The 24689-nt window shown below is 55.4% G+C and overlaps 1 protein-coding gene across 7 annotated transcripts in view; it reads left to right on the forward strand.

Moving 5' to 3' along the window:
- FOXP4 (forkhead box P4) overlaps window positions 1-20326 on the forward strand; it is a 50324-nt gene extending 29998 nt beyond the window's left edge. For 2 of the 7 annotated variants that reach the window (XM_063096167.1, XM_063096172.1), the window contains 14 exons: window positions 5460-5582; window positions 6139-6225; window positions 7769-7916; window positions 8062-8275; window positions 8553-8657; window positions 9411-9498; window positions 10539-10622; window positions 10734-10941; window positions 11038-11114; window positions 12251-12352; window positions 16163-16284; window positions 17852-17918; window positions 18395-18564; window positions 19084-20326. In XM_063096167.1, coding sequence (XP_062952237.1) covers window positions 5460-5582; window positions 6139-6225; window positions 7769-7916; window positions 8062-8275; window positions 8553-8657; window positions 9411-9498; window positions 10539-10622; window positions 10734-10941; window positions 11038-11114; window positions 12251-12352; window positions 16163-16284; window positions 17852-17918; window positions 18395-18564; window positions 19084-19234 — 1746 coding nt within the window. In that variant the 3' untranslated portion in view covers window positions 19235-20326. The remainder of the gene's footprint in view (window positions 1-5459; window positions 5583-6138; window positions 6226-7768; window positions 7917-8061; window positions 8276-8552; window positions 8658-9410; window positions 9499-10538; window positions 10623-10733; window positions 10942-11037; window positions 11115-12250; window positions 12353-16162; window positions 16285-17851; window positions 17919-18394; window positions 18565-19083) is intronic. The other 5 variants (XM_063096170.1, XM_063096174.1, XM_063096168.1 and 2 more) reach the window with 4 other exon arrangements.
- Window positions 20327-24689: the final 4363 nt, after the last annotated feature.

Genomic DNA, 24689 nt, shown 5'->3' on the forward strand with positions numbered 1-24689 from the left:
TAAGGGAGGAAGAGTGGGCATGATCCTGAGCCTCTGGACTCTCAGGGTGGGGTGCGGAGGGAAGTGAGGAGGAGAGTGGCATGGGGTGCAGGGTGCTCAGAGCAGAGCCCAGCACTGGATTTTGTCCTGGGGGAGATTCCAGTGCCCTGACAGAGTATCTGGGTTTTATATAAAATGAGTTTATGTTCAGAAAGCATTTTGCAACCTTAGCAGTAGCCCCTTTTTAAAAATCTGGAACCTAATGAGACAACCCTCAATGGGGAGGAGTTGGGCAAAGAGGGGGTGTGGCCTGGGGTGGAGGAGGGGAGGACAAAATCTGGAAAGTCAGTAAAAGGAGGAAGAGAAAGTTCTTGCACTTGCTACAATAATGTAGAAGGTTTTTACATGTGATGGCGGGACTGTGTCTCTAAATTAATGACCCCTTCCACATACACTCCCTGCATCTGAAGTGGCCTTCGGGCTGCTGCTCTGAATCCTTCTCACACTGGGCTCAGCATAGTGTACCCCTTTCTAACAACTGGGAGGTAAGACAGGGAACCAGAATGTTCCCCCAACCAGAAAGGGCCTGCTGACCCAAGGCAAGAGGGAAGGAACATGATGGAAGTTGGAGGGACTGAGGTCAGGCCTCAAAAAGGACTTCCCAGCTAGGTGCTAGGGGCACAAGCTCTGGGATAATTCAGAGGAAGGGAGGCTAGGAGTCCTCCTTAGGAGACCCTCTCCCTCCACAGTGAGAGAGGTCTAGAGGTTTGGGGATCAGGGACACAGATAAAATGATCCTTTTTCTCAGGCCTTCTCCCTCCTTGCTTCGTTACCTCCCAGTAATTGATTCATTCATGCATTCAACAAATGCCATGTACTTCCTAAACTAACAGTGGACATTTACAGAGTGCTTACCACAAGGCGGACAACAAGCACTTTACAGTGTCACCTCATTTTATCCTCACAACCCTGTGGGGTAGGTGCTGACTAACCCCATCTTGCAGATGAGGAAATTGAGGTCTAGAGAGGTTGAGTAACTTGTCCAAAGTCATACCACTAATAAGGGGCATAGCCGGATTTGAACCTAAACAGCAAGCTCCAGAACTTGCACATTTAATCTCTCCATTGTTGTTCTGCTTTGTGCTTGGTACCAGTAACGAACACCAGCAACACCCAGATACAGACACCTGGGCTGATGGTGTTCTGGATCCCAGGGAGATGGGGGTTCTCAGGGCCATGTCTGAGCTTCCCAGGACCCTAGAGCCTTGACTGTTGATCCCTATCTCCTCCAGCCCTGGATACCTTCCTTGCTTCCCACCTCCACCCCCAAGTTTACAGTGTCCAAGGAGGTGGGGTCTCTGTCCCAAATAAGTTCCAGGGCCTAGAAATAGCTTTTCTCTGAGCTCAAAGCCAGTGGGGGTTTAGGGGAGGGTGAGACACCTTACCTGAAAGGAAAAGAGCATTTTGTTGATTTGGAACTTGAGTGAAATGGGTAATGAAGGGAGATTGATGGCAGCCCCTTTCCCAGTGGTCCCCACAGGACAGCGCTCTGCCCTCTCCCACCAACAGGGTTGCCTGCCCGCTTGCCTCCCAGCCATGTTTGCCTCCAGTGTGAGCTGAGTTTCCAAAACCAGATTAGGTCTCCAGCTCCAGCCTAGCGAGATTACCTGGTTGTGCTTAGGCCTGGGTCCCAGGCAGAGAGAGGTTGATCATAGAAGGCAGCACAAAGCACAGGTAGCTGAGAGTTGGGGGTGGGGAGAGGAGAAGTATCTAGGGCCAGGCCCCTTGGCTCTCTTGCCCTCCCCATCTGGAAGTTCTTCTTGATATCCCACCACTAATCTTTCTTGCTGCAGCTCCAACCCAGAATCAGTCTGAGAACTTCCTTCTGGTCATTTGCAAGGGAGTTTAACCCAAACCAAGCTCCAGCCTGATCTCCCCACATTGCTCCACATTCACCCAGGGATCCCAGACCCCATACTCAAGAAATTGAATTTGGGTCCTTGACTCTGGCACCAAATTGCATCCATCCCAACCCTCAGTTGCCAGATAAGCTTTCTTTATGTCAAGCACTGTCCCTGTTCCTTCTGGGCAGGCCATCTAACCCAGCACACTGTATTCATGGTGGGTAGAAGGCGTGGGGCCCTGAGCAGGGTCCTGAGGGAGGGGTTGAGGCAGCTGCCAGCATTTAGCCTGGAGCTCATGCTTCCAGGGCTTTAGTGAGCATTTAGCTGCCCTGGCCACTCTCCAGATGGTGATTCACAGGCCTTGCTGAGCCTACTAGCTGATGAGTGCCCATCCTGATACATACCAGCCTGGTGAGGGGCCAGTGGGGACACCAGGGGAGCTCCAGCTCAGTTCTCAGATCTCCAAAGGGTATGGGCAGAGCAGCTCAGGAGATCAGCTTGTGGCAACCACCTTGCTCACCCTTCTGGACCCTTTGGACCACCTTATGACAAGTGCACATGAGATGACCCATCCTATATCTGTAGTAGCCTCTGCAGCCAGCTGTTCAGCCAAGAGGCAGGACCGGCAGGGGCCAAGGAGGCCTTGCAGGGTCATCTTGTCCATTCCCCTGCCTCCAAGTAGGAAAGCCCCTGGGAAGGAAATGCTACATCCTTTCTTACATGCTACTCTCAGTCCTGGTGCCCGGAAAGGTCTTCTGGGTGTCTGGTCTCAGTCTTTCCTGCTGTGGGCCATGTTCGTCTCCTCTAGTTCAGCTCTCTGCAATGAGAATGAGTGGCTGGTGCTTTGGTCCTAAGTGACCCTTGCTGCACAGTGCCCTACAGGAGAGAGGAAAAGAATAGAAAAGAGGAGAAAGGGAAAATCCAGAAAGTTTTAAAAAGTGATTTTCTTTACATTTACATAAAATTTAATGGGATACAAATCACTGTCACTCACCCCTCTCTCATTGTCCCTTTGGGGGCAGGGCAGGCTATTTAACCTCTCTAGGCCTCACTTTTCTCATCTGTGAAGTGGTAATGATGATGCCCTCCTCACAGGGTTTCTGTGAAGATTCAGTGAGATGATATACATAAAGGGCTTAGCCAAGTGTCTGGCACGTAATAAGCAGTCAACAGCATCCTCTTTGTGCAGTCATGTGAGGCGGCGAGGATAGGTGTTCCAGATCCCAGTCAGCAGACAGGGAAATGGGGCCTGAGATTTCAAAGACTAGTAAGTATCAGGAGCAAGAGCCTAGTTCACCTGACTCAGAAACCCAGTGCTCTGAGCTCACCACCACCACAGTGCCTCTCTTTGTTGGGTGGCCCAATAGAAGGAAGAAAGAAATGACAGTCTGTGATACCTCCTTGGTGTTGGGCACTCCCAGCCTACGGTTTTTCAACCCAAGTCTTCAGCTGGCAAAACCCAAGCTCTTTGAGCAGCCACCCCAGCTGCCTCCAGGGCACCCAACAACAGACACAGGAGTTGACTCTGCAAGGGGGTGGGTCTGTGCCATTGTCTGCCCCACCCCCAAACCCCTCAGAGAGTGAGGACCATAACAGCCCTGCAGTCTGGCTTTCCAGAGAGCTCTTCTGGGGTACAATTGTAGAGAGGGGAGTTTGCGTTTGGGATTTTGGCCTCATCGGCCCCTTGAGCCCCCGGATGGTCCCGTTCTCATATGCGCTCCCTAACCATTCTCAAGACCTGCTGGGGGGGGCGGGGCAGGCAGTGTAGGATGCAGAGACCCTGGGAACTGTGGAGTACAAAGACCAGACTGGGGCTTGAATCCCAACCCTGCCACTTAAAGCAGCGAGACCTCTCTAATCTCACTGGTAGAAATGAGATGGAAAAGCAACAAACAAAAACCACTCCTAAGGGCTAATGTGGCACATCCGCCACTGGCTTAGAGGTCTCTGAGAGCCTTCATGTACGTGGTATGTCCATGACCAAAAAGCTGGGTTGTTACTCCACGAGTGGGGTTCGGCCACTGGTTATGGGATAGGTGACAAGAAAGAGCAGTGGGAGTTCTCCGACTCCCCTAGAGTCACTGCACCTCCCTGGTTGCTCCTTTGCCTGGGGATTTCCTAATCTGTGGCTTAAGGGGTGGCTCAAGATTGAGTCTGCCCCTGCCAGGAATTGAGAAGAAAACCAAATCCTTCTCCCCTGCCCCACAGGTGGTGCTGAGACTGGGGGGGTGGGGCCTGGGGACCTAACCTGTCATTGCCCAGGACAAGTCCCTGCACAACACTCTTCCCTGACTGGGCTGGCCCTCACCCCTCCCTTCCTGCCCCAGGGCCAGCAGAGGGGGCCTCAATCTGCCGGGAAAGGCATTTCAGCTCAGGGGAGCAAACACTTAGTGAGTACCTACTGTGTGCTGGGCACTCTGCCAGGGCTTGGGAGGAAGAGAGGAGATTACAGAAGATACCTGTGCACATGGGGCTCACAGGGTGGTGAGGGTGGCAGACAGCTCCATCAAGGCACTTGTCCTGCTAAAATAGGGGGACAAGACAGTGTAGCAGCTTCGACCTGGCTGGCCATGGCTGCACAAGCCTGGGGGTTCAGGAGAGGTGGGGCTGGGAAAGGAATGATATCATTGCTTCGTCCTGAACCTTTTCCCTGTAGCTGGGTTCTTTGGTCCTCCTATAGAGGCCTAACCCAGGGCAGGGGGCAAAAAGCTGTTCTACTTTGAGAATCCTGGGAGTTCCAGCTAGAAGGAGTCATCTGTTGTAGTTCAATCCCTGTGTTTTATGTTTGAGGAGACTGACGCACAGCAAGTTCAGCACAGAACAGAGCTGGGAGTAGAAGCTTGCCCTGCTAACTGCCTGTCTGCTGTTCTTCATCTCCCCCACCCCCCACCCCCCCACTGTAGACATAGCTACACATACATGCACACACATATTATCATGGTACCGACAGTGCTGCCTGGGCTTCAGCTCTGGGCACTGTGTGTGCCATCTAGAGGGGTATGCTGGAGTGCGTGCTGTGTGCGTGAGTGGGCCAATGACCAGGTCTTCATGCCAGGGGGGCCTCTTTTTGAATCCTTCCCATGGCTCAGACTGCCCTGCTAGCCAGGCTCATATTGCTGGTGGTGGTGTCAGAACAGACCCAGCAGGAGTTGGACATGGCTTGGTGTGCTGCTTCTCCCCATCACTAGGTGAGAAGCCCTCCAAAGCCTGGGTTTTACTGACCAGTGTCACTGGGGTTTAATCTTCCTGCACCGAGGACAGCGCATCCTAGAACAATAGCCAACCCTTATGAGGTTGCCGTGGGCCAGGCTTTGTCCTAAGCATTAATTTAATGGTTTTCATGATAACCTTGAGAGGTAGGCACTATTGCTATTTCCATTTTACAGACAAGAATGACAAAGAACAAGGAGGTAAGTCACTTGTCCAAAGAGACACAGCTGGAAGGCAGCAGAGCCAGAATTTGAACCCAGGCAGCCCTACTTGGAGCTGCTCTGCCACTCCATGGGTGGGCCCCCAAGTGCTGCCTCTCCTGGGGGTGGTGTCAAGGTGAGCTGGCTAATGGGCTGAATCCTGCAGGTACCCGTGTCTGTGGCCATGATGTCGCCGCAGATGCTTACCCCCCAACAGATGCAGCAGATCCTGTCACCCCCACAGCTTCAGGCCTTGCTCCAGCAGCAGCAGGCACTGATGCTCCAGCAGGTGAGTCCAGCCCCAGGGCAGCTGGGTCCCCCTCCTCCAACCCTGTTTACTGCCAACATTACTGAGGGCCAAAGCTGTCACAGAAACCAGAGAGACTGATCAGGCCAGACAGATCTGCATTCCTCCAGGGCAGCTGGGGGAGGTCAAAGTCAGTCCTCAGCAGCCACTCCCCACTCCCTATGCTCCCTTCCTGTGTGCTGGCCCCACTCTATCTCCTGAACTCCGAGGGAAGGACAAAGTGCTGGAACGTGCTGGCACCTTGTCCCCATGACCTATTCAGGAGACCCACCACGAGGCAGGGAGGGTTCAGAGCTGTGGGACGAACCTCCCCCCTCCCTCCCTTTCCCTCCCACCCAGTCCCTGCTCAGGGACCCTCCAGGCTGACTGGGAAGAGCAAAAGTCTCCTTGCCAGGCCATGTTTCATTGAAACTCCCCTCTCCTGCCCACAGGAGTCCAGACAGGACAGGGTTCTGGGTATCAGAACAGGTGGTTCTGGGCATCAGCAATCCCCTGCCCATGGTCACCCACTCCCACCCCTACCTTCCACCCCACCCAGCTGCAGGAATATTATAAGAAGCAGCAAGAGCAGCTCCACTTACAACTTCTCACCCAACAGCAGGCTGGGAAACAGCAACCCAAAGAGGTAAGAGGCTCCAGCAGGGCCCACAGCCCCCAAGACAGTGATGCTCCCCTGAAGAGAACCTCCCCCCCCATCACCTGCAACCCCAGACATCTTCTGGCCACAGGCTGGGAATCTGGAAGTGTTCAGGAAAGAATTGCCTGTGGGAATAGTGAAAAACCAGGAAAAAGTTGGGGGAGAGGATCAAGGGAGCAGTGAAGGAAATGGTCTCTCTCATCCCCCTTCACTCTTTCTCTACTTGCTGGTGCAGTGTTGCCTCTGTGCACATGTGTGTGGACATCATCAGTATGTTAGTGTCTGGTGGCTCACGCACATGTCCAGCTGCCTCATGGTCATCCCACCTTTCTGCCCACTTGTCTCTTAATCCAGTCCCTCAGCCCTCCACTACTTGTGCTGGGAACCTTGCAGTCCCTCAGCAAACCACCTCCACCCACCTCAGCCTATCCCAATGGGATAGGCTGCTTGTGATATCTTGCACAGTCCCCTCCAGCAACCTCTTCCCTCACCCTGTGGGTTTGCTCTCAGAGCTCCCCTGCCTGCATCCCCTACCCCATCTGGGCCACAGAGCTCCCAAGTTTCTGTGCCAAGCCCTGCAGACCCCTACACCATGTCCCAGACACACACCTCCCTCCTGCTGCCTAAACCACAGCCCCGTTCTAAGTTGCCTCTTCCTAGAAGGCTGCCCTGATGTTCAGGCATTCTCCCTGCTCTCAGCCTCCCCCTCAATGGACTTGCAATCACTGTGTTACCTGCCCGTAAATCTCTAGGCTGACTCTGTCCTCTTGTCTCCTTATTGAATAGCCAGTCCCCCCCATCCCCACCCCACCCTAGGGCAGGCAAGCAGAGATGTCCCTGCCTCCCAGACATCCAGGACATGCTTGGCTCTTGGGCTGAGAAAAGACTTGCTGACAATCTGACTTGTCAGTGCCTGTGTGAACTGAATCTGGGGGGACAGATGGGGGGTAAAATGGAGCCAGCGAACCAGTGCCTGGGCAGTGGTGAGGTAACTGTTCCCTGAGCCTGTGTCCCCATGACCAGCTGATGCTGATCTTTTGAAGTCCCGCCAATTCCTTGATTCTCTGTAGCTAGAAAGCAAGAGAGGAGAGGAGCTGGGGGGGAGCATAAGGGGGGCACCCTGGGCACATGGGAAGGGTGCCCACCAGGCAGGATTGGCCCCCAGAGTCTGACAGGCTCATCGATCACTGTGATGAGAAGCACCCCCCTCCCTTGCCAGGCACGCACAGCTGCGGTGCAGGGAGCTGAAGCAACAGAAGGTGGGAGGAGGGAGGGCGTCGTGCTGCGTGTCTGGGTCTGGCTGTGTGCTTGCGCGCGTGCGTGTGTGCGTGCATGCGTGTGTTTACTGCAAGGAGGCATGCAGCCCTATGGAAGCTGGGCCGGGAGCAGAGAAGCTACAGCTGCAGACGCCACAACGACAGCTCCGGGGGCTGACAGGCCCTGGGAGGGGGTGGCCGCAGGGTGGGGGCCAGATGGCATGCCTGAGGCTGATGGCACCCCTCTCTGCCCGCCTCCTCGGGCTCCCCACCAGGCACTGGGGAATAAGCAGCTGGCCTTCCAGCAGCAGCTCCTGCAAATGCAACAGTTGCAGCAGCAGCACCTGCTCAACCTGCAGAGGCAAGGACTGGTCAGCCTGCAGCCCAGCCAAGCCTCGGGGCCCCTCCAGACTCTCCCACAAGGTGAGCGGCCCACCACCCCATCCCCTCCCAGACCAGCCCCACTGCCCTCCCTGTACCCAAGAGCAGGCAGCCCCTGCTCCCAGGGATGAGGTGAGAGGCCCCATGTGTTCCCAGAGCCCTGCCAGCCTTCCCGTTTCTCCTGCAGCAGCCGTATGCCCGACGGACCTGCCCCAACTGTGGAAGGGTGAGGGTGCCCCTGGGCAGCCTGCCGAGGATAGTGTCAAGCAGGAGGGGCTGGACCTCACCGGCACAGCCACCACCGCTACCTCGTTTGCCGCCCCCTCCAAGGTCTCGCCTCCCCTCTCCCACCACACCCTGCCCAACGGACAGCCCACTGTGCTCACATCTCGGAGAGACAGGTACAGGGCCCAGGCTAGGAGGGGGTGCTGCAGTCCTGCACAAGGACAGACCTAGACCCCAAGGGATGGCACCTTGGTGGGGACTGGGAGGGAGGGATTGGATCTCAGGGACCTGGAAATTGATGCCCTCTTCCAGGGCATACAAAATTATGCTCGTTCTCTGGGAAACCTGTGTTAGGGACAGAAACATCACCAGCAGGGGAGCTGGTGCTGAGCCAGGCCTGGGGCTGCTGGGGTCTTCGGGATCCCTGACCACCACCTCCCTCTGCTCCCCCAGCTCCTCCCATGAGGACACCCCTGGCTCTCACCCCCTCTACGGACATGGAGAGTGCAAGTGGCCAGGCTGTGAGACCCTGTGTGAAGACCTGGGCCAATTTATCAAGTGGGTGTCACCCCAGCCCCCCACCAGCAGGCTTTTCCTTCAGGACCCTTCATCTCCCCCTGCCAGCCTGCCACCTAGCTTGCCCCTTCAGGGCCTTCAGTCACTAGCTGTCCTACCATCCTCACTCCAGGGAAGCCTAGCTGCTTCTTTGTCCCCTATCAACTCCCTGATCACCCACCCCACCTATATTCCCAGGCCTGCAGCCTCCCCACCTTACCCCCAGAACAGGGTGGGGGATATGAGGAGAAGGGAAGGACAGATGTAAGCGTTTCTCTACCCGCCACCCTCCCCAGCCTCCCTCCAGATCTAGCCAGGAGAGTGACGGCCTAGTGATGGCTGAGGGCCGGTGGACAGGCAGGCGGGAGGCGGACAGGCGGCTGGCAGCAGGCAGCCAGCTGCCACAGCATGCCAGGCTCTGTCACTGACTGATTAACTCTGCCGTCTCCCAGACCCTTGCAGCATCAGGGTCAAACAAATTGTTTTCACGCTTCGTCAGAGGTTTACTTAATTAGTTCATTTGCAATCAGATCTCTCTGTAGCTGGGATTTTAGCAAAGACATCAAAGGAAGCTGACGAGAAGAGAGAAGGAAGCCTTCCTCCGCTGTCCCGTTTTCCCACCTCTTTCTCCTATTTGTATCTCTTGGTCTGTCTGCTTTTCAGGCTGTGGGAGGGATTAGAGGATGGGACGGGAGGGTGGTGACAACAGGAAAACCAGGCCAACTTTCTCTCCTCTACCCCCTCCTCCCCTCGAAGACACCTCAACACAGAGCATGCCCTGGACGACCGCAGCACGGCCCAGTGCCGGGTACAGATGCAGGTGGTGCAGCAGCTGGAGATCCAGGTGTGGCCGGGGGCGGGGGAGGGGTGGGAACTCCAGCTCTGCCCACCCACAGCACTGACTTTCCAGGAGGGGTTGGTAGGGAGAGGGTCTCATGGGAGGGTCCCATGGTCAAAGCCACCGTCTTATGCTTTCTAGGTCCTAATTACCATGGTTGTGAGGTGAGGACAGCTGGATGCTGAGGGGTAAACCGAGGCTGGGGCATCTCTGCTGGGAAGTCCAGAAGAGACTCACACAACATAAAAACAACAAAAATAATATTGACAGCTAACATATCAAGCACTTGAATTGTGCTCTACTATATGCTTTACCTATATAGCTCAAGGAATCTCAACAACCTTGTGTGGTGGGGACCACAATTATTCCCATCCTACAGATGGAGAAAACAGAGGCACAGAGAGCTACAGTCACTTGCCTGTGGTCCCTGAGCTAGTGAGTGGCAGAGCTGGGATTAGAACCCAGGCAGTCTGGCTCCTGAGTCTGAGCTCTGTAGACACTCTGTAGCTACTCAGGACAGTCCAGCAGCCAGCCAGTCAATATTTCCCTACTTCCCTCTGGCACCTAGCAGAGTGTCCTGCTGTGGGAGGGTAGTCATGAGAGATCTATTGAATTTATGAATGGGGTGAATGAATCATTCATCCGTTCCTGCCGTGAGCCCTCTCACACACAAGTGCCACTGCACTAGGCACTTGGGTGTTGTTCAGCCACGGCCTCTGCCCTCTCTGGGGAGAAGAGTGGTGTGGTGGATGGGCTCCAGCCTGGGACAACAGGGAGGGCTCTAGGGGTCACCGTCCAGAGGAGGGAGGGGGAGGGCTTCACGGAGCATGCAGTCCCTGTCCTGGCCTTGAGGATATAGAGGGGCTAGGAGGGCAGCAGATTACCAAGGCCTTCAGGTAGTGGGGAACACAGGGAGCGGGGATGCTGAGGCATGGAGGTGAGTGGGGGTGAGGAATCTGGTGGTGGAGGGGTGGGACGTGGAAGAGGAGCCCACCCCCTCTGAGGCACAGCCTCCTGCTCACCTCCGGCTCTGCCCCTCTCTGCAGCTCGCCAAGGAGAGCGAGCGGTTACAGGCTATGATGGCCCACCTGCACATGCGGCCCTCTGAGCCCAAGCCCTTCAGCCAGCCAGTGAGTGACTCTCCCCTCCCTGTCACCTTTCTGGAGCTCCTCCGCAGCCCCTAGACCCTTGGGGCCCCCACCCCTGGGCACTGGTCTCAGCATCCTCCCCATTGCTCACAGCTGAACACGGTCCCCGGCTCCTCCTCATTCTCCAAGGTGACCATCTCTGCAGCAGACTCGTTCCCAGATGGTCTTGTGCACCCGCCGACCTCGGCTGCTGCCCCTGTCACTCCCCTACGGCCCCCCGGCCTCAGCTCTGCCTCCTTGCACAGCGGAGGTCCAGCCCGCAGGAGAAGCAGTGATAAGTTCTGCTCCCCCATCTCCTCAGGTGAGGGCCACCAGGGCTGCGGGGCCACCACTGGGAGGGGCGGTTTCCAGGCTGGGCCCCCGTCTGGCTGCCTCATCCTCTGCCTGTCTCCCCCAGAGCTGGCCCAAAATCACGAGTTCTACAAGAACGCTGACGTCAGGCCCCCCTTCACCTACGCCTCCCTCATCCGCCAGGTGAGTATAGACATCCTAGCCCTCACTGCAGCCTGGCCTCCAGGTCCCAGCCTCCAGGGAGTACAACTTTGCCTCTCACGCCAGCCTCTCCCTCTTGCACCTGTGTCTGCCTTCTCCAGCTCTCTGCAGGCTGCAGCTCAGTGGCCTGCCACTCATGTGCATGTGTCTCTGGGGGTACACTCACTGGTTTTTACCTCCCACCCCCACTGTGGGTAGTAACTCATGTGCTCCTTTCCATGTACACACACTCCCATGACAGATGCATGGTCACTTAGTCTGCCTCTCTCTCTCACACGCACACCTCTGTTCCCTCCCTCATGTCTGTAACCCTCATGACCTGAATGTTCACATGATATTCACACTCATACATGAACATGCATTTACACACATGTTCTCTCTCTGGTACCCCCAGTATTAGTCTGTTTTTGTTGCTTATAACAAAATACCTGCAACTGGGTGATTTATAAAGAAAACAAAATTTATTGCTTACAGTATCTGAGGCTGGGAAGTCCAAAGTCCATCTGGTGGTGGTGACAGTGACCGAGGGGCCTCACATTGCAGGATGGTGGAAGCAGAGAGAGTAGAGAGAGAAAGACAGACTCTTCTCTCTCTTCTTTTAAAGCCCTGAGAACCATGCCTTTGACCACCATTTTTAATCCATTCACTACTGCATGGTCCTAAAATCTAATCACCTCTTCAAGGCTCCACCCTTCAATTACCATAACACGATTTCCCACCCTCTTAACAGTCACAGTGGGGGCCAAGCCAAGTTTCTAATACCTAGGGGGACACAATTCAAGGTTTAGTGAGTTTTGGGGGACATAATTCAATCCACTACACCCCCATAGGTATGCACACCCCTATTCACATTCTGTGACACGCGCGCGCGCGCGCGCAGGTCTCCCCCAGAGGATGCTCGTGTGCTCCCTTCAGCCTCAGCTGGGCTGTGCAGCCTCCCTCTCAGGGGACTCAAAAGCACCCACCCATCCTCTTATCCACACATTTCTGCAGTGGATCTCCTCTGTCGCAGGGTGGGTTAGGGGCCAGGCAGAAGGGAGAGGTCCTGGGGGAGATCACAGAGCTGTGACCCTTCAGTGCCCAGACTGAGGGTCCCTTTGTTCCTTCTCTGCCCACAGGCCATTCTGGAAACCCCCGACAGGCAGCTGACCCTGAATGAGATCTATAACTGGTTCACCAGGATGTTTGCCTATTTCCGCAGAAACACTGCCACCTGGAAGGTGAGGCATGCCCCTTCCACCTCCCCCAGGCCTGTCACCCTCCAGCATCTCCACATCGCATTGAGACCAAGGATGACTAACAATTAGTCCCCTAAACAATTATCCTGCAGAAATGGCCCCACCATGTGCTCCTCGCCCCCACTTCAGCGGGACCTGTGGAGTGTTCCAGAATGACTTTTAATGACTCCTTCCTTCCAGCCCTGTGCTGCCTTCTTTCTAGGAAGAAATCCTTCTCCGGGGTGCTCCCCCATGGAGACTCCAGCTCCATGAAGTTGGGCCTCCAGGAATCTGTAATGCCCAAGTATGGTAGCGAGGCCTTGGCTGAATTCACAGAGTCCCTAAGGGTCTGGGCACCCTGGCTAAAGGCACATGTTCTGAAGCCTGGGGTTGGGGTGGGGGATGTGCAGTCATGGACACATGGATGGACCGAAAACCATGGACCATACTCTGGGGCACAAACACAGGCACTCTCATACTCTCCCAGCTCTGCCATCAGTGACAAGAAGGCAGTTGTCTCCATCCATTTAGTTATTTCAATGCCCTCAGCCACCCTCAGCAATAAGAGTTTTTCTGGGGGACCAGAGGCAGGCAAGAGGGGGACCCTAGAAAAATGGGACACAGAGATATGGGCCGGGGCACTAAGCCATTTATTTTTCTATAACTAGGATGGGGTGCTAGTGTGTGTGTGTGTGTGTGATGTCTAAATTGGGAGAGGGCTGGGGGATGGGGAAGGTTGGACACTGGATGGTTCGTGTGTGTGTGTGTGTGTGTGTGTGTGTGTGTGTGTGTGTGTGTGTGTGTGTGTGTGATGTCTAAATTGGGAGAGGGCTGGGGGATGGGGATGGGGAAGGTTGGACACTGGATGGTTCGTGTGTGTGTGTGTGTGTGTGTGTGTGTGTGTGTGTGTGTGTGTGTGTGTGTGTGTGTGTGTGTGTGTGATGTCTAAATTGGGAGAGGGCTGGGGGATGGGGATGGGGAAGGTTGGACACTGGATGGTTCGTGTGTGTGTGTGTGTGTGTGTGTGTGTGTGTGTGTGTGTGTGTGTGTGTGTGTGTGTGTGTGTGTGTGTGTGTGTGATGTCTAAATTGGGAGAGGGCTGGGGGATGGGGATGGGGAAGGTTGGACACTGGATGGTTCCAGTCTCAGAATCTTAATTGGATCCCTGGCTCTTGAGTCCTCCTGCTGGCCAGTGCAGAAACTGCAGTTAAGCAGGCTACTTCCCCCAATCCACAGGTTTCAACAAGTGTTACTGAGGCCCCCGTCCCCACCAGCACCCAGGACTGGGTGGAGATTGCACAGAACAGCCTTTTCTGCCCTGGGAGTGTGCTGAGTGCAGCAGGAAGGACTGCTCCATGACCATCCCCATGCCCAATTCCCAAAGCTTGGGAAAGAGGCTGAGGTTGGGACAGCTGCTCTGATTGGCTGTGAGTGATGTCATTTCCTGCCAACCACAGTCCTGCCCTCTTTCTGAGCCAGCAGGGCCTTCTTGGGGCCACCTAGTCCAGTTTCCAACCTCTAGGCCAGTTCAGATATCAGGTTTTATAAATGATAGAGTCCTATACAAATGTAAAGGATCATTACAATTTTTATCTAACGTTTTCTTTAACATTACATATTAATCATTTGCCTTTAGGGGTGGCGATGTAGAGCCTCATTTCTGTAAGACACCTCCTCCCTGACAGTGGAGTTCTACTCACTCACCTATCCCCCTCCTCTTCTTTCTCACCTATCCCACCCCACTGCAGTTTTCTGCTTCTCTCTTCTACTGAGATCAGGAGTAGGTGACTTTCTTAAATCACTTCAGTGACCATCATGAAGCCACCCCCCATCATATTCCAACCTTACCACCTTCCACTGGTTGCCCAGCGTTGGTCATCTCTATGGCATGTCTCTCCCTCCCAGTTCTTCACCTCCATCTCCCCTCACCTAGTCTAGGTCCCAGTAAGAAGATGGCTAGGCTGGGGAAAAGTAAATGACTGCATGGGTGACCTTCCCAGTTAGTGGTGCTGTGCTGTGGCCTCTGCCACCTGCAGGCACTGCCTTGCCTTTTTCATGGCACAGCAGAATTCATTTTAACTTGAGGTCCACTTTGACCTTCAGCTTTTTTTCATTCAAGCTTAATTCATATTGCTTGGGAAATATGCCCTGTCTATACCCAGCTCTCTTTCCCTTCCACATCTACTTTCCACCCATTTATCTGCCCCTTGAGGTCCCTCCTCTTCCTCACCTAAATTATTTTGGCTTCCTTCGTTCCCTTCTCCTTCACCCTTTCTGATCCCCACCCTAGGAAGGTGTCTCCTTCAAACCAGGGCAGAAGGGTTGTGAGTGGTGTGGGCCAGGCCAGCTGCCATTTATCTGGGGACAGAGCTGCCATCTGCCAAGCTGATGGTCCTTGCTGGCCCTCCCCCTGTGTCCATCCCCTCGCAGGGCCCATGTTGTGGGCCCATCCTTTTGTTTACGCAGCCCCTGCCAGACCCCTTAAATTGCCGTTAATGTTTCAGCGTAACGAATTAGTCTCTCATCACGAATCAGGCTTCGAAATGAGGGAAAAAAGCTCCGGTGAGGCCATCCTCGGAAATTGGGGTCATTCTCATTTGCAAAGCGGAGGATCGGAGCCCCATAATGCGGGCAAATTTATTCCGAGGCAGGAGCCCCGGCGTGATTAGGCCCTTTGTAATTATCGCTCCAAGAGATTCCACTCCAGCCGCCCGCCTCCCTCGTGGATTAGCAAGCGAGTCGGAAAAATACACAGGATTTAATTAGAGGCAAATTAAAATTGGTAATGAAATCGGGCCAGTTGCAAGTGGCAAGAGTTGGAAGGGAGAGAGGGAGAGGGGATCTCCAGGGGCATGGGCTGCCTGCCCTGCCCGCTTTCTTCCCCATTTAGAAATGTAAAGAGGAGACAAGGATGGGGATGAGGCTGGGACAGGGACAGGGATGTGGGCAGGCAGGCTGGGATGGTGATGACAGGGGCCAGTGGAAGGACACTGAAGCTGAGAAAAGAGAGTACAGGTGTAGGGTGGACCCGGGAGGGTGCACTGGGTGGGTTAGGGCCCCTAGCCCAGCTCCCTCAAGGAGAATTGGGCCAAGCACCCCCGCCCTCACCCAGGTGTCCTACAAACCAGATGACCTCAATTCTTGAAGTTATCCTGCCAGGAGGTGGGAGCCACAAGGTGACTTATCCTCCTTCTCGCCTCTTCCTGCCTTATGGCTGTAAATCCATACTCTCCCTTCTCCCAGTTTATTTCAGCGTATATGTATTTATTAGGCCTCTACTGTATACTTCGTGCTCTCAATAGGTTGTCTGTTTTGAGCCACAGCTCAAAGCCATGGTTCCCAGACACTTAGGGGTTGAAGAAGATAACAGTGAGGGTTCGTGAGTTATTTCCAAAACTCTTAAAAGCTTAATGGAAATTCTACATGCGCCTAAGATAAGATGTCTGGGCTCACAGAGGTGCCAGGGCCCGAATATGATCTCATGTAAATCCCAAGCCCTGAGTAACAGCTACATGTGTCTTTGATTAATGATGATAGGAAAACAAATTCCTACTAACTAGATATTGTTTAGTTGGTAGACAGAGTTTTCCAAAATGGGGCAGAGAGAGGAAAGCAGATAATAAAATGGGCTTTGGTGGTGAGGAAGCTGGGAGCCCAGCCCAGCCCTCCCCTGCTGCCCCTCGGCTGGGGAAGGTGGGCTGCCGCTGCACGGAATGGAACGGGGACTGGCTGAGGACTCCCTGTTGTGCTCACCTGAGTGGAGGAGCGGCTGGGCCAGGAGCCATCTCTGATCCCTCTTCCCTGCACCCTCAGAACGCCGTGCGCCACAACCTCAGCCTGCACAAGTGTTTCGTGCGTGTGGAGAACGTCAAGGGTGCCGTGTGGACCGTAGACGAGCGGGAGTATCAGAAGCGGAGACCACCAAAGATGACAGGGTATGTGGGCCAGACCTGGGTGGCAGGACCTGCCCCTGGGTGTGAGGCAGGTCACCCCCCATGCCTCTCCAGGACCCCCATGGGCACTAAATCCTTCCCAGTTTGGGGGGTATGGGGAGGAAAGGGGTGGAGGAGCCCAGTGCTTGTGGAGCAAAGGCTAAAGTCTAGAAGTGACAATCAGAAGGCAGACATTTATGGATTGTACTGCCCTCACTTCTGACTGAAGGAAGGAGCCAAGGGGAACCTAGTACCAGAGAGAGACAGAGGTCAAAGTAGCCACAGCCAGAGCTGGGACATGGGCGATGCTGGCCGGTGGGCCATGGGTGAGGGGCTGCCACGCCCAGGGCCCACACTCCTCCCCCAACTCATCACAGATGAGCTGACCTCTGAGACCCCTGGGGCCTGCCTCTTCATTTCACAGGGGAGGATGTCCAGAGAGGACAAGGGGCTGGCAAGAGGCCACACAGATTTGCAGCAGAGCTGGGTCAAGGACCAGGTCTCTGGCCTCCCAGTCTTCTGTGCTCTGCTCTACCACACCGCATTTTAAATGGATACAGGAATCTGGGAGAGGGCCAGAACCTCCCTTTTGGCTTCCCTAGTAGCACCAGTGGCCTTCTCCCCACTTCAGACACCCCCACCCCCTCTTGCCTGTGCCCCTTGGACCAGAGGTCCCTGGGGAAGTAGAGAGCAGTCTGAAGCAAGTTAGATGGCTATCTCTGGGGTGTCTGTTCTCCTCAAAGATTCCTTCTTTCCAGTCAAGAGCCTTTCCATCCCAGGCAGCTGTGGCTGGGGCAGGGTGGGGGCCCGGAAAATGAAAGGGAAGCCACCCCCTACTGAGTACTCCCACACACCAGTCTCCACAGTAGGCATTGTCAGGTCTCATTACCAACTTGGAATCAGAAGACCTGGGTTCACGGTGCACCACTGCTTCTCACCCACCAGCTGTGTGACCTTGAGCCAGTGTCTTAACCTCTCTGAGAGGCTCTGTAAATGGGGTCTTCACGGTGGAAGAGGGATAGCCTTGAGCCACTGCTTTTCCTGACCTAACTCCTGAACACCTTCTGGTGCAGAAAAACCTTTTGTGTGGAGCATGTGGGGACAGGCTGAGCACATGGCTGATTATTACATGTCCCAGAATTCAGGATGGTAAGAAAGTGTGGATTGTGCAGACAGGGAACTATTGAGGCTCAAGATCGGACCTCGCTGAACATGGCAAAATCTAGACTGGAGAGAAAAATGCTGGGGGCGGCATGACGCAAAGACAGATGTTGGGAGGGATCCTGGTCCCCACTCACCAACTCTGAGACTTTGGACAGGTCTCAGCCCCAGTGAGCACAGCACCCTCACCTATGAAGGGGCTACTGCAACCTGCTGGGCCAGCTTAGTGTGAGGCTTGGATAAGATGGAGCGTGCACCAGGCTCAGCAGATGCAGCCAACCCTGCTTTGGCCTCCCAGGATGATGAAGGGTACAGTACCGGCACAGCACAGTCCCTTGGCTAAGGTTGAGAAATGTGAGTGAGGGGAATGTGAATGAGTGAGCCAAAGACTGCCTTCTCTCTCCTGCAGGAGCCCCACCCTAGTGAAGAACATGATCTCGGGCCTCAGTTATGGAGCACTTAATGCCAGCTACCAGGTGACTGGGCCCCGCCCAGAGCCCTCCCACCCCCTGCTCCTCCTCCAACCGCACTGGCCTCAGAGAAAAGACTTTTCCCCACCCTTCTCTGCAGAAGGCCTGTCAGAAGAGGGCAGGACACCGGGAGGAGGTTGAAAAGCACTACGGGGTCCAAAACCCCAGCCCTCTGCCCCACCCCAACTCGGGGTCCAGCTTCCACCTCTAGTCTCAAGGCTGGGTTTGGGTAGGGGTGGGGTAGAGAGCAGGGAGGTTGGCATAGCCAGTGGCATCCCTTTCCCTGGCTTGTCAGTCTTGGGGTCCTGTGCCCTGGGAGAGGAGACAAGCCAGGCCCAGATTCCCAGGAAAGCTGGGAGGTAGAACGAGGTCTGAGATGGATGTGCCCAGGGTGGGGCCAGCAGACAGACTCATGCATGGGACCCTAGGGGTTGGGGAGGGATGGCACCTGATGGGATGGGCCCAACCCTGTGCCCCTCCAGGCCGCCCTGGCCGAGAGCAGCTTCCCCCTCCTCAACAGCCCTGGTGTGCTGAACCCCGGCTCCGCCAGCAGCCTCCTGCCCCTCAGCCATGATGACACAGGCGGCCCCGTGGAGCCGCTGCCCAGCAACGGCAGCAGCAGCCCCCCTCGCCTCTCCCCACCCCAGTACAGGTGAGCACAGACACAGACCGGCCACCACTGTGCCCTTGACACTTCAGGGAGGAAGATCCCCCCCTGCAGGAGGAGTCCCAACCTACCCCCCACTCCCACCACACCATGCCGGCTCTCCCAGGACAAGTGACCTATGTCATCCTGCTGCTGGGGCCTCCCCTCAACTCCCTTCTCCTCCCACCCTCTCCTCTCTCTCTCTCCTTACTCCTTCCCTTCTTTCCCCTTCTTATTTCCCCTCCTCTCCTGTTTCCTCTTCTTCCTCTACTCCCCCTCACCTCCCCTCTGCTCTCACATCTCCTCTCCCCTCTGCTCCTTTCTCCTCTCCTCCCTCCTTCCCAGCCCAGGGTTTTCCCTGGGGGAGATCAGACCTGGAGGGGATGATGGGATCCTGGAGAGGGGACTGTGGGAACCCCAATGTGCCCGAGAGTTCTGGATGAATTTGGAAGGATGTGGAGGGGATCAGGGAAGGGAAGGGACCCCAGTGCCCACATCGTCCCTTCTGCCACCTGCCTTCTGCAGCAGCCACCAGGTACAGGTGAAAGAGGAGCCGACTGAGGTGGAGGAAGACAGGCAGCCCGGGCCCCCGTTGGGCCCCCCCAACCCCAGCACTGTGGGGCCTCCGGAAGACAGGGACCTGGAGGAGGAGCTGCCGGGAGAGGAACTGTCCTGAGGGCCTCCGGGACAGGCAGGGCTGGGGTGAGACCCCTCCCTCCCAGAACCCAGGCACCACCTACCCCCACTCCACAGCCCCTCCCGAACCTCAAAGGCACTTCCAGGACTCAGACGGGGAGAGGCCTGGGCCAGCAACTCCCCTTGTGACCTGACTGACAAACACGTGGGGGCAGGGATAGTCCCCGCCCCCATGGGGACACAGAACCCTTGGTTTGGGACCTGTAGAGGACACAGAAGGCCCAGACCCCTCCTCAGACCCTCCTCCACATCTGAATGCCGCCTTTCCCCGACCACCAGCAGCAGGGCCCTCCACCCCCACCAGCTTCACCCCACACACACAGGGCCCCTCAGCGCCATGGAGACCCGCGGGCGGGGCTGTCACCCCTCTCAAACCCAGGGCCCCTCACCCCTGGCTCTGGCAGTGTTTTCTGGCCAGAAGTCCCCCTTCCCTAATTTGTGTTCCCTTCCACCTTCTTTTCCTTCCGTACTGTGAAGAAATAACTCTCCACCCCCAACTCCTACCCCTGCTCTGGCCTGGGTGGGGACTGAACTGTCACCATCCCCAGAAGAAACCAGCCCCCTTGGCTGTTGGGGTGGGACAAGTGTGCCCTGTGGGGGTCCATGTGAGCAGGACCACCTGGCTTCAGCCTCTTCCCCAGACCTGAGACAGGACCCAGGCTGAACTGGGCCCCCACCCCACCCCTGTTTGCTGGGTGCTCCCCAACCACCCCGCACCAGGGAGCACAGGAGGAGACCCAGTGCCTCCTGCCTCCTCCACAGAGAGATCTGTGCCAGGTGGACTTCTGCGGGTGGAGCCGTGCCCCTGAGGCTGGAGTTGGGGCCAGAGGCGGTGCCTGGACTGCCGGGAAGCATCCAGGGCACAGGGGAAAGGAGAGGCTGAAACCCAGCTTCACCTCCACCCTGGCCTGCAGGTCCCCCCACTGCAGTGCTCTCTCACCCTCCCTCAGCACACCTTCCCTGTCCCCCCAGTTAAACGGATGACCAAAGACCTTTCTTATGCCAGAAGCAAAAACCAAAACTTTTTGTTGGCTTCTTCCTTTGTCGCCTCCCAAACACCCTGCTCTCCCAGCCCCCCACCCTGGCCCCAGGCTGGAAGCCCTCCCTCCACTTAAGTTATTGTTTTAAACCAAAGTTTACAGTGTCTGTTGGTGGCCAAGACCCTCTCCTTCCACCCCTCCTCCACCCCACCCCAAGGACCCTGGGACTCAGTGGAGGTGGGGGCCCTGCGCACCTCCCCTCTGCTCTTGCCCAGCCTGGGGGAAGGAGAGAGGGCAGAGGGGAGGAGGTGGGCACACAAGCCTCCACCCCCAACCCTGGGCTGCTTCCTGGGGCTCTCCAGACCCCTGTCTAGGACCAAGTCCCCCATCATGCTGGGAGTGTGGATTCCAGCAAAAGAGCTGGAAAAAAACAGACTCCACAAACCCCCTATGGGGGACCCCAACTTAAGGCCAAGGACTGGGCATGTTGGATGCTCATAACACCTCGGGCCAGGCCCCTTTGCTGAGAAGACTCCTTGGATATTTCCCAAGAAACCCCCCCTTACACCCCTTCACAAGCCATCCCTCCCGAGAGGCAGGGGGCACTCCACCCCCTCCCCCTGTATTCCCCACCTGTGTTCCATTTGACCAGCACAGAAATATTAAACGTCCTCTATTCACTGGGCCCTGCGTGTGTCACCAAGGTGGGGGAGGGGAGGGGCATTAAAGCTTAAAGAGTATTCTGTGCAGGGAGCCGGGGCAGGGACATCAGCTAGACAGTGGAGACTCCTGCAGGGGTGGTTTCTGCAAGTGTGGATGGGTTGAGTGGGCATAGTGCCCCGGCTGGCACATGGGCTGGCACCCCAGCTTTAGGGACAGGGGCTTCCTCTGGTTCCTCTGCTCCTCCTGTCTCCCTCCTCCACTCTTAAACTAGGTCTTGCCATCATTCTTCTGTTTTCTTCCAAAGCCCCAGCCCCTTGGCCCAGTTCTTTCACAAGTTGCTTCCATGGTGTTTTCAGCCAGGGAGTCAGTTTACTCCAGGGATGGAGAGGACTCCTGCTGCAGGAGATGGCCACCCCCATCCCCAGCTGTCCTCTGGGCCATCATCCACGTCTTCGTGGGGCTACCTGGACAGGTGTGTGTGCGCTTATGTGCATGTATGGAGGTGGCATCCTGCTGCTTGTGGTAGGGCTCTTAGTGGATGTGTGCATGCCCATGTGGCACATGTGTGTGTGGTGACTGTAGTGCTGGTGGCTTGGGGTCAGAAAAGGTATTATTCAAACCCACGCAAAGGGGACCCTGGACAGTTAGGGGGAGAGAAGGAAAGGAGGAGGTAGTCTAAGCTGTTAAATCAGAGATGGGTCCTGACACCTCCCTCAGCCCCAGCAGACCAGCCCACATTCCTCTCATCCCACGTCAATTCCTGGTACCCTACCCTGCTGCCCCTCCTCCACAGGGGAGCCCCTCCCACCTCCTCAGACCCTGGCGCCCATCCCTAGGGCCTCACTGTTTCAGGTCTTATCCTTGCTTTCCATGGTTGCCTTTCAGACACTCCCTCCTCGAGGGCGCGTAGGGTCCCCGCCCCGGGGAGTAGGTGCAGGGTCCAGGAAGGAGTGTGTGTATTTGGGGGGAGTGGGAAAGGGCAAAGTGTTGAGAAAGCAGAACTGAAATCAATCACCCTTCTGCAAATCTCCACCAAACTGCTGGAACTCCCCAAAAGCCAAATTCAGGAGGCAGGTGGGGCAGGAAAGAGAGGGTAGGATCTGGAGACAGAGTCTGCTGACTTCTCTGTCTACTCTCAAGCCTGCTTTTTGTCCTTTTCTGCAACCACCAATTTCTTTCTGTCTCTCTTGCTCTCCCCACTCTCTCTCTCTTTCACTCCCCTCCACTGTCTCCCGGCCACCACCTGCTCAGAGCTTGGGGTGAATTCCCTGTCCCCCACTTAGTACCTCAGGAGGGGCCGGGGAGCTCGGTTTGAGGGTCTCAGAGTCCCCGCACACCCCATCCTCCAGGCTTGCCCACCACACGGTGAGAAGTAGCACTGCTGTGTCCTGTAATCTGCCCTCCTGGCCCTCCGTGGAGGCTGCCGGGGCCCTGCACAGTAGAAGTAGCTGCATGTAATCTGTGCAGACAGCAGCGTTCCCTACGATGCAGTAAAGCAATTACCATGATTTTGCTGTGGCTGCTTTACCTCCTCCCTCTACCCCTCACAGTCAGACCCACCAGCCCCTTAGAAAGCCCCAGAGAACCCAGAGATGTTGGCTGTCAAGCTCCCAGCTCCCTCACTCCACCCCTGGAAGAAGAGAGTCTGTTCTTCAGGCTGGCCCCAGGCACACCTTCCTATGACAGACTCTTAAGTGACAAGAATGAACCAGCCTCATTATCAGGACAGGTCCTCCAGCAGTCTAACTTTAGTTTCTCCTGCTTCAACTACAGTCATTTTCCTTTTATTTCTCCCACAGGGATATGGCAAATGTCTGGTCAGTGCATTTGGAGGTGGAGTGATGATCTATCATTGGCATTGGGGGCAGAGAGGGTCTTGCAATAGAAGAAACAGGTGCTGCCATGGACCACCACCTCCTGGGTGCATTGGGCTCAGTCTCAAAAATTTTCTTACTATCTGACATCCCACATGAGGCAGCACCCCACCCCCCACCCCATTATTACCTTCTTTTAAGTGATTACCAACTTCCCAATCACACCTTGCTGCCAGGAAGTCCTGCACACTGTCTAGCTTCTCTCCTTCCTACTGATTCACAACTGTTGGGGGCAAGTTGTTAGCTATGGCTGGCAATTTGTCCTTGTCTTAGTATTTCTGCCCTGATGGAGGAGCTGTCTTTGGAAACTGTTCTCAGCCTGGCAAAAAAAAAAAAAAAGAAGAAGAAGAAGAGAGAAATATTCCGAGCCGGACATTCTGAGGGTGGGCCAAGTCCTCTGGGCCCTGCATCGGGCCAAAGTCCCCATCGGCCTTTCGCCTGGCACTCAGAAAGCTCCTTGCTACCCCTACCATTAACTCGCCAACCTCGCCTAAGGCTTTTTGCCGGTGGCCAGCAGAGGGCGCTTTAGACAAAGCGGACCTTCTCTTCTTTTGGACAAACTTGCCCATCTGAGGAGGGGGTGCAGCACAGGGGTGGGGTTCAACTCCCTGTGAGAACTCCAGCCCCTCTGCACATTCCCAGACAGCAGCCTCTAGCCCAGGGTAGGAAAGGGCTCATTCTGCTATTTGGGGGCTTCCCAGACCCCACCAATTTGTGACTTATGAAACATCCTAAATAGACACGGGAGAAGGCAAGAGAGATGAAGAGAGTGAGCTGCAGGGAAGCTATCTCAGGAGCCAAGCACACTGGGCACAACGAGGGGCTCAATACATGTTTTTAATAGTAATAATTATTAGCCTTTAATGAGCTCTTATGTGCCAGACACTATGCTAGAAGCGTTGTATTTCATTTAATTCTCACAACAACTCTTGAGTTAGATGGTATTATTATCCCTGTTTTACAGATGAAGAAACTGAGACAGAGAAAGAGATCAGCAGATAAAGTATGAAGAATGAAGAATCTGTGGTTTGCAGTGGGGAAAGAAAAGAGGCTTTGTGGCTTAGTTCCAGCTTTCTAGTGACACTATTTACTTTGACATCTCCCCCCCACACACACACATACTGCTTCTTTGGAGACTCCCAGAGGGGAAACTGAAGTACAGAGTGCCTCAGAGCCAGACATTAGGTACTGGCTTTAGAGTTCCCCAGCTGCCATTCTCTAGGCAGAATGAGGTGAAGTGGGGCTTGGAACAGGCACTGAAAGCCAAAGTGGACCAGGGAAAGAAGGCTGAAACACCCTGTAAAAATAATCTAATAGGGCCCTTCTGATAGAACTGCGAGCCAGGGCAGTGAAGACAAAGAGGTCCTTGCCTGAGGTGGGGAATCTAAAATGACCACACACACACACACACAAGCATACACCTGAGCACATGCACAGACACATACCCACACACGTGCTGCTACTCAGATATGCTTACACCCAGAGGTGCCTTCCATCTTTAATCATCTTCAAGTGACTGGCCTGTGCACAGTGGCACAGGGACACATGCCTCACAGTAGCCACAGTGACATTCCAGTGACATCCCATCACACAGGCACACATACCCACACACACAGGCCTCAGGACCCCTCATAAAAGTTTAGAAAAACAGCCCCTCCCCAAGAAGGTGGGCATGATGGCAGCCAAGGCTGAAAGGCCCTCTGTCCTAGCCAGAAGGGGCCAGGGACCGGGCCTGGGGGACTGGCCACCTTCGGAAGACGGGACAGTTAATGGCAGAGCAGAGGTGGGATGGGCGCAGGGAGCACTCCGGGGTTTCTAGCCCAGGCCCTCCTGCCAGGGACTGGAATTCAGAATGTGTCCGCATCAGGCCTCTGCCTGGGCTCAGAAGTCAGCCCGGTGCAGGGGGTAGGGGTAGTGG

The sequence above is a fragment of the Cynocephalus volans genome, chromosome 5 (assembly GCF_027409185.1).
Source record: "Cynocephalus volans isolate mCynVol1 chromosome 5, mCynVol1.pri, whole genome shotgun sequence".
NCBI classification, from domain to species: Eukaryota; Metazoa; Chordata; class Mammalia; order Dermoptera; family Cynocephalidae; genus Cynocephalus; species Cynocephalus volans.